The 14,704-nt window shown below is 46.5% G+C and overlaps 1 protein-coding gene and 1 long non-coding RNA gene across 4 annotated transcripts; both read right to left on the bottom strand.

Annotated features, from left to right (window-relative positions):
• Positions 1-492: 492 nt before the first annotated feature.
• On the bottom strand, positions 493-3,713 carry LOC104661285 (E3 ubiquitin-protein ligase HERC2). Its single transcript, XM_010361860.2, is given in 4 exon segments — positions 493-605; positions 607-660; positions 1,692-2,061; positions 3,496-3,713. Coding segments are annotated over 3 exon segments (285 nt in total). The 5' UTR covers positions 1,860-2,061; positions 3,496-3,713; the 3' UTR covers positions 493-542.
• A 911-nt stretch (positions 3,714-4,624) lies between these two features.
• LOC115897664 lies at positions 4,625-14,704 on the bottom strand. 3 transcript variants are annotated; one of them, XR_004057428.1, is made up of 4 exons: positions 14,596-14,704; positions 14,324-14,410; positions 13,880-13,982; positions 4,625-4,973 (listed from the first exon to the last, which is right to left on the bottom strand). It is a non-coding gene; the product is annotated as an uncharacterized LOC115897664 (long non-coding RNA). The 3 variants fall into 3 exon arrangements; XR_004057429.1 differs by lacking the exon at positions 14,596-14,704 and adding an exon at positions 14,556-14,592; XR_004057427.1 differs by lacking the exon at positions 14,596-14,704 and having other exon boundaries at positions 14,324-14,508.

Below are 14,704 nucleotides of genomic sequence, written 5' to 3'. Positions count from 1 at the left end.
CAGAATGAGATACAACAGCATGCATGAGGTCCTCAGCTGGCCTGCACCCTACAGGTGCCCCACACACGCAAATCACCACTATTACCATTACTATTACATAACAGATAGAATATAGAATTATACTGTCACTACTATAACCAGCATTACATACTAAGACAGCCCGCGTTCAGAGTATAAAGAAGGCTGTGGAACCCCCTGCAGAAGGTGGGAGAGCCTGGAGCTGTGGATAAAGGGGAGCTCTCTGGGGCTGTGCTACCTGAACCTGGAACCTGGGCCCCCAGGTTGGGTCCCTAGGCCTGTGAACCTCAGCTTGCTCATCACTCACTCTCAACACGGGTAACACCTTCAACTGCAAACACGTTTAAAACCACAAGCCAGCTTCCCCCATCAATACCAGAAAACACAAGTCTCCACACGGGCCCAGGATGAGAACCTAGAAGTGGTACTAGCTACAAAACACACGGAGAACGTGGTTCTTGCACACACCTTACGAGACGTCAGAGAGCTACACAGTGGAGGCAAACAGGGCATAGCCAGACGGTCTAAATGGCCCATGACAACAACCGCGGTCTGTCGCAGATCAATGGCAAGCTCGTTGTCTTGTGGAAGGGTGAGGTACCTCAGGAAACTCTCGCTGGGGCTCAGAGGGCCAGACAAAAGCTAGAAAGAAAAGTAAACAGACATTCAGAAATGGAGGGAAAAATTAAAGTAACACAATTAGCCCTTAATAAAATAAAAACCACTCTTTATATTTTGGTATTTACTCATGTGGCCCATCAAATGACCATGTCGATGATACAGTTATACTACACATCTATATATTTATGCAGCATATAAACTGACTGTACAAATGTCTAAATTTGCTGTATACATGTCCACAACACTGACTGTGCATGTATACATTTATGATACCACAGGTAAGTTGAGTCCACACAGATTACTAACACAACCAAACCACCCCACAGGCCTAGGACCCCTGGAGAAAGGCAGAACCACCTCTCGGGGAGCCCAGCACAGCATCTCAAGCTGGCCTTGAAATCTAAAACCAAAACCTTCACTTTAATCTAAACCTTGCCTGCTCTGGAGAACACCTACTTTCACTTGCAAATTAAATCATAATTCTAATTCTTCTATAGGCAGAAGAGCCCGATGATTATTAAAGACTGCCAAATAATAGAAAAATTAAACCAAAGCATTATATTGGAATGCCTAAGACTTTCCCGAAAAGACTGGCAAAATCCAACCTGTACTTGACCTGTGAGGACCCACAGTCCTAGAGGTTCAGGCCCAGGGCCCCGCACACCTGCTCCTCCCCGAGCGCGGCATCCACACCTGTTAAGTGGGGAGCTGGTACTCAACAGAGGGACAGCTCAGGTGACATGCCCTGCACAGAGCCCAGTACACAGGAAAGGCCAAGAAAGCAGGCCACTGTTTTCATGGTTCTTTTCTGGTATTGATTTAAAAGTGCATGTTTCAAGCTTGGTTCTGTGCTGACAAGGAAGTCGGTGCTCACTGATTCGAGTCTTCTCCACAAACAAGTGACCGCACCTGTCTCATCTGACTCACAGCTATTTCCACCAAACACACACACACCAGAGAAAAACACTGCCATGGACACGCACGCTGGTCTTGCTTAAAAAATAACTAGAATCGAGTGCCACCTAAACACAAAGTTCCATCATGACACTCACGTGCATGTCGCCCTCGGAGTGGGGCGTATCCTTCCTGCAAATGATGCTCTGGAACCTCTGCAGCAAGGGCAAAAGCGGGGCGCTGGTGCCCTGGGCAGAACGCTCATTGTCAGTCTCCTGTGCCCCGCTGTCCCACAGCTGAAGCAACAACAGGCTGGCAGACAACATTTGGCTAAAGGAGAAAAGATATTCATTCCTAGTAAAAACACATTAACTTTTTTTTCATGGTTAATCAAAAATAAAAGCAAACAGCTATATAGAAGTGAAGAAATACTTGGGATCTGGAAGGAAACAAAAGTCACTGGGCTGGAGTGCAGAGGTGCGATTTCTGCTCACCGCAAGCTCCGCCTCCCAGGTTCACGCTATTCTCCTGCCTCAGCTTCCCGAGTTGCTGGGACTACAAGCCCCTGCCACCATGCCCAGCTGATTTTTTTGGCTAATTTTTTTTTGTATTTTTAGTAGAGACGGGATTTCACCCCGTTAGCGAGGATGGTCTCGATCTCCTGACCTTGTGATCCACCTGCCTTGGCCTCCCAAAGTGCTGGGATTACAGGCGTGAGCCACCGCGCCCGGCCACTTATTCCTATTTTATACATGAGAGGCCCAAGGTGAGACAAAGTGATTTGTGTAGAGTCAGAGATAAAGCCAAAATTGATACCCTGACAGACTGAAAAACTTCTCTGCCAGCAGATCTAGAAATGGTGACGGGGTATCTCCAAACTGAAGGAAAATGATACCAGAAGGCAGCTGGGATATAAACAAAACCTTATGGGCCCAAAATGGTAAACACGTAGGTTAACATAAAATACTTTGGTCAGTCGCAGTGGCTCTTTGGGAGGCTGAGGTGGGTGGACCATCTGAGGTCAGGAGTTCGAAACCAGCCCGACCAACGTGATGAAACCCTGTCTCTACGCAAAAAATACAAAATTGGACAGGCTTGGTGGCGCATGCCTGTAATCCCAGCTAAGCCAGGAGAATCGCTTGAACCCAGGAGGCGGAAGTTGCAGTGAGCCAAGATTATGCCATTGCACTCCAGCCTGGAGCCTGAGCAACAAGAGCAAAACTCCATCTCCAAAAAAAAAAAAAAGAGGCCGGGCGCGGTGGCTCATGCCTATAATCCCAGCACTTTGGGAGGTGGAGGCAGCTGGATCACCTAAGGTCAGGAGTTCAAGGCCAGCCTGACCAACATGGTGAAACCCTGTCTCTACTAAAAATACAAAAACATTAGCTGGGCGTGGTGGTGCACGCCTGTAATCCTAGCTATGAGGGAGGCTGAGGCAAGAGAAGCATTTGAACCCGGGAGGCGGAGGTTACAGTGAGCTGAGATCGTGTCATTGCACTCTAGCTTGGGCAACAAAAGCAAAACTCTGTCTCAAAAAAACCAGACTTTTTTTTCTCTTTTCGAATTTGAGGAGAAAAAATGTAATTGCCTATTTAAAGCAAAAACAAAAACAGCATACTGTGGGGTTTATACCATGTTTCACTTGGACATATGATACAGCAACACAACCAACCAAGAACAGGTCAGAAGCAGGAACCTGTGGTCAGAGCACTGCCCCGCGGCTCAGGCAGTGTAATACCATTTGAAAGTGGACAGTGGGCCGGGCATTGTGGCTCACGTCTGTGGTCCTGGCACTTTGGGTGGTCGAGGTGGGCAGATTGCAAGGTCAGGAGATCGAGACCATCCTGGCTGGCACGGTAAAATCCTGTCTCTACTAAAAATACAAAAACATTGGCAGGGCGTGGTGGCGGGCGCCTGTAGTCCCAGCTACTCAGGACGTTGAGGCAGGAGAATGGCATGAACCTGGGAGGCGGAGCTTGCAGTGAGCTGAGATTGCGTCACTGCACTCCAGCCTGGGCGACAGAGCAAGATTCCATCTCAAAAAAAAAGAAAGTGGACAGTCACAAGTTAAAGATGTATACTGGGCCAGGCGTGGTGGCTCACAAGGTCAGGAGATCGAGACTCTCCTGGCTAACACAGTGAAGCTCTGTCTCTACTAAAAATACAAAAAGTTAGCCGAGTGTGGTGGTGGGCACCTGTAGTCCCAGCTACTCGGGAGGCTGAGGCAGGAGAATTGCATGAACCCAGGAGGCAGAGCTTGCAGTGAGCCAAGATTGCACCACTGCACTCCAGCCTGGGCGATAAAGCGAGACTCAGTCTCAAAAAAAAAAAAAACCACAACAAAAAGCCTACCGCATTATTGATCCAATCCACTCCTAGGTATAGACACAAAGAATTAAAAGCAGAGACTCAAGAAGACATTTGTAAACCAATGTTCGTAGCAGCGTTACTCACAACAGTCAAGAGATGAAAGCAACCTGAGTGGCCACTGATGAAGGGATAAAATGTGGCTTACATATGTAATGGACTACTATTGGGCCTTTAAAAGGAAGAAAATTTTGACACATGCGGATGAACCCCAAAGACCTAAGAAGTTCAAGAACCCAGTCACAACAGGACAAATAGTGGATGATTCCCCTTATAGGAGACACCTTGAGTAATCAAATTCTGAGACAGAAGTAGAATGGCGTTTGCTTGGGGGCAGCAAGGAGTTAGTGTTTCATGGATACAGAGTTTCAGTCCGAGAAAATGCAAAAGTTCTAGAGATGGATGGTGGTGATGGCTGGGGAACAATGTGAATATACCTAATGCCAATGAACTGTACACATAAAAATGTTTAAAACAGTAAGTTTTATGGTATGTATATTTTACCACAATAATTTTTTTAAATTACATTTTTAAAAATTGTTACCAGGCTGGGTGCAGTGGCTCACGCTTGTAATCCCAGCACTTTGGGAGGCCTAGGCAGGCAGATCACGAGGTCAGGAGATCGAGACCATCCTGGCTAACATGGTGAAACCCCATCTCTAGTAAAAATACAAAAAAATTAGCCGGGCGTGGTGGCGGGCACCTGTAGTCCCAGCTACTCGGGAGGCTAAGGGAGGAGAATCCCTTGAACCCAGGAGATGGAGCTTGCAGTGAGCCAAGATTGCACCATTGCACTCCAGCCTGGGCGACAGAGTTAGACTCCGCCTCAAAAAAAACAGAACAAAAAAATTGTTACCAAAAATACTAATAATCCATCCAAGTTATTTAGATAAGGAGCATCAGATTCAGCTTTCCTAAGTGTCAAAACGCAGAAGATTATCTAGTTGCTTGCCCCATAACCAACTGTCCAGAATTGACTTGGTGCTGTACACATGTGCGGGAGTTTCTTCTTCATCATTTTTCTTTGTCATCCAGATCTTCTTTCTTTGTTCCACTGTGTTCGACACTATCATCTGCAAAAATAAAAAATTTTTAATCTGTAACCGCTTTTCAGAATGTCATACCATTAGTCAGTCTCTGCAAATGTCCCTCCCCGAAAAGTTACAACACACATCATTAAGTGAATGTTTGACAACTTAAAATACATCAATTATATCTATTACAGATCCAGTACAATTTTCATAAAGAAACCAATATATCGGCCGGGAGCGGTGGCTCGCACCTGTAATCCCAGCACTTTGGGCAGCTGAAGCGGGCGGATCACGAGGTCAGGAGATCGAGACCATCCTGGCTAACACGGTGAAACCCCATCTCTACTAAAAATACAAAAAATTAGCTGGGCGTGGTGGCGGGCGCCTGCAGTCCCAGGCACTCAGGAGGCTGAGGCAGGACAGTGGTGTGAACCCGGGAGGCGGAGCTTGCAATGAGCTGAGATTGCGCCACCGCACTCCAGCCTGGGTGACAGAGCGAGACTCCGTCTCAAAAAAAAAAAAAAAGAAACCAATATATCAAATTACTTAAAGCATGTCTTCCAAAATGATGTTTCATTAACTTCCTAGTAGATTTTACAACTGAGAAACTTAGTCTTTGATATTCACCTACTTCAATCTCACACCAATTGCTTTATCCACTGTGGCCCAATGCTTGTGCATCCATGGGGAAAGGGAGGGTGTAGAACAGGAGCATAAATCAAAAATCTTTTAACTCCTTACGAGGCCCTACTCCACTGCCAACTGAGAAGCACTGCTATGCAGGGGCGCTATCACTGAGAGCATAACAAGAGCACTGGGACACAAAGGAAAAGCTGAGAACAATGACTTTAGGCCACTGACAATGTGAAGTTTCCGTCAAAACAACTGTCATGAAGCTCCTTACATAGTAAGCCAAGAGGAGAGAGAAGTAACCTTAATCTTGACGGGTAAACACGTTCCATCACACAAGGCTGTTACTAACCGTCTAAACAACATAATTAGAAAAATGTATCTAAATCGGTAGAAGACACAATATCCCATCCAGATTACAAATAATGAGTATCTAAAAATCTCTAAGGAAACAGTTCCTCTGTTTACAACACTTCTGACACCAAATGGATGGACTTTTGCACAAGGCAATTCTCCGGTTCTCTGGGACACCCAGCTATGTGACCCACAGTGCAATTCAATTCTGAGACTAACTACCTAGAATTAGCACAGACCCCACAGGTTGATAACAGGAGACAAAAGGTACAATGCTGAAAAAAATATCCAAAGAACTAATGGCTGAAAACTTCCTAAGTTCAGCAAACGACATAAACCTAGGCAGACTGAAGAATCTGTGCAAAGCCCACACATGATAAATCCAAAGGAAGCCATGACTAGGCACATCACAATCAACTGCTAAATACTAAGGACAAAAACCTTTTGAAAAGTGCCACAGACCGAGCACAGTGGCTCAAGCCTGTAATCCCAGCACTTTGGGAGGCCAAGGCGGGCGGATCACGAGGTCAGGAGATCAGACCATCCTGGCTAACACGGTGAAACCTCATTCTCTACTAAAAAATACAAAAAATTAGCTGGGCGTGGTGGTGGGTGCCTGTAGACCCAGCTACTCGGGAGGCTGAGGCAGGAGAATGGCGTGAACCCGGGAGGCGGAGCTTGCAGTGAGCTGAGATCGCGTCACTGCACTCCAGCCTGGGCCACAGAGCGAGACTGTCTCAAAAAATAAAATAAAATAAAATAAAAGTGCCACAGAAAGTAGATATAGAAGAAGGTATTGTGTGGCCTGAAATTAAGACTAAATATTATGTGCTGCCTTGACGTTGGTAAAATCAAGAAGGCCTCAAATAGCCTAACCACAAGGTCTCCTCCAAGCTCTGCTCCCACGGATAAGGTCCCAAAGCCAAACAACCCTCCTTATCACAGAGAGCTGACCCCAGCCTGCTCATCCCTGCCGGCCCAGAGTTATTCAAACAAGCCAATCACATCTTCCCATGGAAGCAAAGTCATCTCACTCTCTTCTTACTACAAAATGTGCCTCCCACAGCCCCTGGTGGCTCACTCTGTTCCCAAGTGCAACCCCCGTGTGGCATGCGGTGTCCCCCACCTCCAGGGCTGTGAGCATGCGTGACTAATAAACTGCTACTTCATCTGTCCAGTGTCAGCGTCCTGTGTTCAGCCATCCCATATCCCTAGGGCAGGAATCTTCTGGGATTATAAACAGAACTTTAATCAGCCTCTCCTTGGTTATTTTACTGGTTCCATGATATAGCTTTTTCGTGCAAAAGATCTGAACAGAAACTTCATAGAGGATACAAGAAGAAGAGGCAAAGAATATGATACTCAGCATCGTTAGCCATTACGGAAATGCAAATTTAAACCACAATGAGATCCCACTAGACTTGTTGGAATGGCTCAACTAAATCACTGATAACACCAAGAGCTAAGACACAGAGCAACAGAAACATGACAGACTGCCAGTGGGAATGCAATCTAAAACAGCCACTTCGGAAAACAGTGTTTTTTTTCAGTGCTTTTCAGTTTTTTTTCAACAGTGCTGTTTTTCAGCACACGACCCAACTTTCACACTACTAGGTCTTTTTATCCTAGGGAAATGGAAACTACATTCACATGACATCTGTACAGAAATGCTCATAGCAGGAATACAATCGCGAAAGAAAAATGGCGACAACCACAAGGTCCTACAATAGCAGAATGGATCAACACAACGTGGTACATCCAAATGATGAAATACTATTCAGCAATAAAAAGAACTGCTAATACACAGAACAGCAGAGAAATCTCAAACATAGAACTAGAAATAAATGAAGATGGTTCCAAAACATTACTTAAAATACAGTTCCATTTACATGACATTCTCAAAAAGAATACCCTATCCTGACGGAGAACAGATCAGTGGTTGCCAGGGTACGAGGCCAGGGAACATGTGATAAAAAGGAGCAGCACAAGGGAGGTTTTGGGGTGATGAAACTTCTCCATCCTGATGATGGCGGGGGTTACATGAATCTACAGAGGTCAAAATTTACTGAACTAGATGCCACAATAAAATAAATTTTATATAACTTTTTTAATTAAAAAATGTTGGCTAGGTGCAGTGGCTCAAATCTGTAAACCCAGCACTTTGGGAGACCAAGGAAGGCGGATCACAAGGTCAGGAGTTCGAGACCAGCCTGGCCAACATGGTGAAACCCCGTCTCTACTAAAAATACAAAAGTTAGCCAGGTGTGGTGGCTCACGCCTGTAATACCAGCTACTCGAGGGGCTGAGGAAGGAGAATTGCTTGAACCTGAAGGCGGAGGTTGCAGTGAGCTGAGATCACGCCACTATGCTCCAGCCTAGGCGACAAGGTGAGACTGCATCTGAAAAAAAAAAAAGTTAATAGTTCTCATTAATATTAAAGTTTCAAAGAAATTCAACAAACATGTATTTAACATTCAGCATATTCAAAGCACTTTTATACTAAAGTAAAAAGGTAACTTCTAAAAAAACTTTAGAAAAACCTATCACACACATATAACTAAAAGATGCAAATCAGGCTTTGGAAAGGGTCATGAGAAAATATCTAGGTCCAGGGGCTGGGCGTGCTGACTCACACCTGTAATCCCAGGGTGTTGGGAGGCCGAGGCAGGCGGATCACTTGAGGTCAGGAGTTCAAGATTAGCCTGGCCAAAATGGTGAAACCCTGTCTCCCAAAAATTAGCTGGGCGTGGTGGCAGGCACCTGTAATCCCAACTACTTGGGAGGCTGAGGCAGAAGAATCACTTGAACCCGGGAGGTGGAGGTTGCAGTGGGCCGAGATTGTGCCACTACACTCCAGCCTGGACCGCCGAGTGAGACTTCATCTCAAAGAAAAAAAAAAAAAGAGAAAGAAAACATCTAGGTCCAGGGAGGACACCTGGAATATAGTCTGGTGGACTCATGCCAGAGCCGGGAGCGGGGTCGGGAGGGCTGGAGTAGCGTGTGGCCCCACTCTAGGAAGGAACTAGGAAATGCATCCTGGGTGAAGCAAGAGCAGAGTCCCATTCTGCAACAGGTAAAGCATTTATCCTGATCTGAGCAACTACATACAAGTTTAACATGTCTCGCTTAGCCTGTTATTTTCCTCAACAACATGGAAAATGAGAGAACAAACAATTCAGAAGGTTAAGACATGAAATACATTTAATTCAGAAATCCTTCACAGAAAGGTAGGAAATAAATGGGAGAAAAAAGCAGCTAATGAAAAGTGAAAATGGGCCAGGTGCGGTGGCTCACACCTGTAATCCCAGCACTTTGGGAGGCCGAGGTGGACGGATCACTTGAGGTCAGGAGTTTGAGCCCAACCTGGCCAACATGGTGAAACCCCATCTCTGCTAAGAATACAAAAATTGGCTGGGCGTGGTAGCAGCCACCTGTAAATCCCAGCAACTCAGGAGGCTGAGGCAGGAGAATTGCTTGAACCCGGGAGGCTGGAGGTTACAGTGAGCTGGAATCTCGCCACTATACTCCATGCACTCCAGCCTGTGCAACAGAACAAGACTCCATCTCAAAAAAAAAAAAAAAAAAAAAAAGGGAAAATAACCTAACATCTCCTACACAAAGCATCTGGCCTAACAACAAAATATTACCCTTTTAAATCTTCACAAACAACCTTGAAGGAGGCAGGCTTTGTTGTCTCCAGTTTACCAAGGTAGACACCTCAGGTCCTGGAATACAGTAGAACCCAGCCAGGAACACAGCTCAGCTGAGAACACAGGTGCTGGCTCTAAATGCCTGACTGCCGTGTGTGTGTGTGTGTGTGTGTGTGTGTGTGTGTGTGTGTGTGGTCACTAACCACAGCTCAGGGGCCAAACCCAGCCCACAGCCGCTTCATGTATGGCCTGAAAGAAAGTATTTTACTTTTGTTATTTTGAGACAGAGTCTTGGCTCCCCACAACCTCCTCCTCCCAGGTTCAAGTGATTCTCCCAGGTTCAAGTGATTCTCGTGCCTCAGCCTCCGAGGAGCTGGGATTACAGGCATGCACCACCATGCCTGGCTAATTTTTTGTTTTTAGTAGAGATGGGATTTCACCATGTTGGCCAGGCTGGTCTCCAACTCCTGACCTCAGGTGATCCACCTGCCTCGGCCTCCCAAAGTGATGGGATTATAGGTGTGAGCTACCACGCCCGGCCACCGTATTTTATGTTTTAACGATTCAAAAATAATCAAAAGAAAAACAGTATTTTGTGACTTGCAAACATTCTGTGAACTTCATCTTTTGGTGTCCATAAATAAAGTTGACAGAATGAACTTCCCCTGCCCACAGACGTAGTATTATCTGTGGCTGCTTTGGCACTACAGCTGCAAGGGCCCCTGGCTATGACAGAGACCATATGGTCCATTGAGAGCTTAAAATATTTACTATCTGGCCCTTTAGAGAAAGCATGCCACCCCTACCCTACATCTGGCTATCAATTTTACAAATAAAAAAATGCAAAATTCTTTAAACTCAGTACACTGGAACACTGGTCATCTCCCTTCTTGAAGATGAAAAGCTTCGACAGTCACCAGGAAGCAGACAAGAACCCTAAGTACACCTCAAGTGTTATTCTCAGGAGCACAAATTAGAACACTTTACAACAGCAAAAGCAGGATGAAGTCACTGAAGGCCATGAAAACAAGAATAATTAGCACCACCAGCTCAAAGACCACACGACATCAGCTTCAATATTTGTGTACTCTTCCTTTCACTACTGTAGGGTTCAAAGTATATAGAGAGAAAATTGAACACACATTGCCCAAAAACATTGCTTATAGAATGCTGGAGAGAAGGGAAGCAAGACCTCCCATTGGCCTAGGTGTGGTGGCTCACGCCTGTAATCCCAGCATTTTGAGAGGTCAATGCAGGAGGATCACTTGAACCTAGGAGTTCTAGACTAGCCTGGCCAACACAGCAAAACCCCATCTCTACTAAAAATACAAAATTAGGCTGGGCGCAGTACCTCATATCTGTAATCCTAGCACTTTGGGAGGCCGAGGTGAGAGGATCACTTGAGGTCAGGAGTTTGAGACCAGCCTGGCCAACATGGTGATACCGCATCTCTACTAAAAATCTGGCTCACGCCTGTAATCCCAGCACTTTGGGAGGCCGAGGCGGGCAGATCACGAGGTCAGGAGTTCAAGACCAGCCTGACCAATATGGTGAAACCCTGTCTATACTACAAAGTCAAAAATTAGCCAGGAGTGCTGGCGTGCGCCTGTGATCCCAGCTACTCAGGAGGCTGAGGCAGAGAATCACTTGAACCTGGGAGGTGGAGGTTAGTGGTGGCGGGTACCTGTAATGCCAGCTACTCGGGAGACTGAGGCAGGAGAATTGCTTGAACCCGGGAGGCAGAAGTTGCAGTGAGCCAAGATCACACCACTGCACTTCAGCCTGGGCGACAGAGCGAGACTCCATCTCAAAAAAAAAAAAAAAAAAAAAAAAAATTAGCCAGGTGTGGTGGCGGACACCTGTAATCCCGGCTGCTTGGGAGGTTGAGGCAGAATCCCTTGAACTTGGGAGGCAGAGCTTGCAGTGAACCAAGATAGCACCACTGCACTCCAGCTTGGGCAACAGAGCAAGACCCTGTCTCAGAAAATAAAATAAAATATTCATAGTCTGAAAAATAGAATTTGGGGCCAGGCATGGTGGTTCACACCTGTCATCCCAGCACTTTGGGAGGCCAAGGTGGGTGGATCACCAGGTCAAGAGATCAAGACGAGCCTGGACAACATAGTGAAATCCCATCTCCACTAAAAATACAAAAATTAGCCAGGCATGGTGGCAAGCACCTATAGTCCCAGCTACTTGGGAGGCTGAGGCAGGAGAATCATTTGTACTCGGGAGGCGGAGGTTGCAGTGACCCGAGATGGCACCACTGCATTCCAGCCTGCGCAACACAGTGAGATTCTGTCTCAAACAAAAGAGAATGGAATTTGATATGTATAAATCTACAAATATTTTCTAATAATAAAAAACACACAACATTCCATACTAAAAATAAAAACATTTACTGAATGCCAAAAACAACTCCCTAAAAACCCTAATCAGTTGGGATCTATGTAAAGAACAATTATGCTCTGCTTTCTAACCATGATTTTTACAAGAACAAAGGACAAAAAAAATCATCAAACATGGGCCAGGCCTGGAAGCTCATGTCTGTAATCCTAGCACTTTGGGAGGCCAAGGTGGGCAGATCATGAGGTCAGGAGTTCAAGACCACCCTGGCCAATATGGTGAACGTCCGTCTCTACTAAAAATACAAAAATTAGGGACGGGCGCGGTGGCTCACGCTCCCAGCACTTTGGGAGGCCGAGGCAGGTGGATCACGAGGTCAGGAGATCGAGACCATCCTGGCTAACACGGTGAAACCCCGTCTCTACTAAAAATACAAAAAATTAGCCATGTGTGGTGGCAGGCGCCTATAGTCCCAGCTACTTGGGGGGCTGAGGCAGGAGAATGGCCTGAACCCGGGAGGCGGAGCTTGCAGTGAGCTGAGATCATACCACTGCACTCCAGCCTGGGCGACAGAGCGAGACTCCACCTCAAAAAAAAAAAAAAAAAAAATTAGCTGGGTGAGGCGGAGGACGCCTGTAATGCCAGCTACTCAGGAGGCTGAGGCAGAGAACTGCTTGAACCCAAGAAGCAGAGGTTTCAGTGAGCCAGGATCAAGCCACTGCACTCCAGCCTGAGCGACAGAGCAAGACTCCGTCTCGAGAGGAAAAAACTACAACAAAAAAATTCATCAAATGTAATGAATAAAACATGTACTTTGGATTTTTCCATGTACTTAACTTTTCTTTGAGTATCTTTTGCAATTATTCTTTCACAGAAAACACTTCGGGAAAGTTTTAATTTATTAACAAATCAGTATTTGAGGACTAGGAGGAAGAGGTTAAAAGTTTTAAAAGTATAATGAATTATTGACACGTGCAAAAAAAAAAAAAAACAAAGGTTGCTGATTCCTGTCAGGGAAAGCACTGTCACATGGACACTGTTAGCCTCAACATCCGGAGGTCCAGAAAGGGAAAATTTCAAGTCAGATAGAATTCTATATATACCATTCATGTGGAACCTTCAGCCCTCAAGATCCTAACATCATGACCTCAGTTTCAACACAACTGTCCTTAGTCCTTGTATTGGTTACAAATACAAAACAAACAGCTCAACTGAACTAACTCTTCTTGTCTCTCCAGAAACACAAACACAAGACCTCATAAAATGAGTGAGTTTCTATCGGCCATAATTACTGCAACTGACTTCTCCAATTTTCCCCTCCACAGTTAACTAAACAGCTCAAATACTATCAATAACAAATAACAGTCAGCCATGGTATGCTTAGGAGTGTGGCAGATTTCTTATCCAGTAATAATAAATAGGAAAAAAATTTTGTCTATTAATAGATCTCAAGTGTAGTGCACTTGCAAGAAACTAATTAAAAGGCAGCCGTGCACAATCTACAAAAACAGCCATAAAGACTGCTACTTTTTTTTTTTTTTTTTTTAGACGGCTGGAGTGCAGTGGTGAGATCTCGGCTCACTGCAAGCTCCGCCGCCTCCCGTGTTCACGCCATTCTCCTGCCTCTGCCTCGGGAGTAGCTGGGACTGCAGGCGCCCACTACTACGCCCGGCTAATTTTTTTGTATTTTTAGTAGAGACGGGGTTTCACCGTGTTAGCCAGGATGGTCTCCATGTCCTCACCTCGTGATCCACCCGCCTCGCCTCCCAGAGTGCTGGGATTACAGGCGTGAGCCACCGCGCCCGGCCAAGACTGCTACATTTTAAGTTATAGGAAATAAACCTGCTCCTCTAACATAGCAAGATACAACTAACTTCCCCTTACATACCCTAAAATACAAAAGCCTTACACGAGAAATTTAAACATGGAAGCAGAAACACGCCAAGAAAAAGAAATGTCAAATCCCACCTGTGTATCTGTTTTCAACCATTTGGAGTCAAGGCGAGCCTGGGCAGCCAAACACAAAGATTCAGAGGGCATCTTTTCTCCAGCCTCCTCCCAGTTCTCAAGCCTGCAAGTAAACACACATGTTTAAGACCTAACGCTTGTTAATAATTTACAAAGACACTCCCGAAATGTTTAATGCAGAAAAAAGAGAGAGCGAGAGAGAACAGCAAGAGGGGAGAGAACAGCTGGGGGACGGGAGGGAGTGAGGGGGAGAGGGGGAAACAGGGAAGAGATGGAAGGGAAAGGGAGGTGGGGAAGGGAAAGCCTCCTTCCAAGGTAAGCACGGTGTGCCGGGTTTCTGCACCACGCTGGCGAGACCTTGAGAATGGACGGTCACGGGAGGCCAAGTCACAATATCATCTGCCCTCAAATGCACAAGGTACACACACACGACAGGAAACCCACCGTTTTCACGGACAGATGAAAGCAGCATACTGCTGCTTTACCCCACAGCACGGCGCGTCCGTGAAACAAATTACTCAAAAGGATCGCCTGCAGAAAGACCCACAGCCACCACCACTTAAGAGATGGAGAGAGGCCCGAGACCGCCCCGCAGACTATCCGCGCAGGCCCGGTGCGGCCGCCGCGCCCACGCCTGCCTCCCAGGCTCCGCCGCCCGCCAGCCCCGCGCCCGCACCGCCTCCGCCGCCGGCCGCCCCGGTGCCCCAGGCCAGGACCTGACAAGCAGGGCCGGGCCGCGTAGCCCCGCCGGCCTGCGGACATGGCCTCCCGGCAGCCGCTGGCTCAGCCCACCACCCCGGCGCCTCTAACTGCCCTAGGGGCGGG

Source organism: Rhinopithecus roxellana, chromosome 5, assembly GCF_007565055.1.
Source record: "Rhinopithecus roxellana isolate Shanxi Qingling chromosome 5, ASM756505v1, whole genome shotgun sequence".
NCBI lineage: Eukaryota > Metazoa > Chordata > Mammalia > Primates > Cercopithecidae > Rhinopithecus > Rhinopithecus roxellana.
Note: the sequence above shows the minus strand (reverse complement) of the source record. Positions and strands in the feature narration are given on the sequence as shown.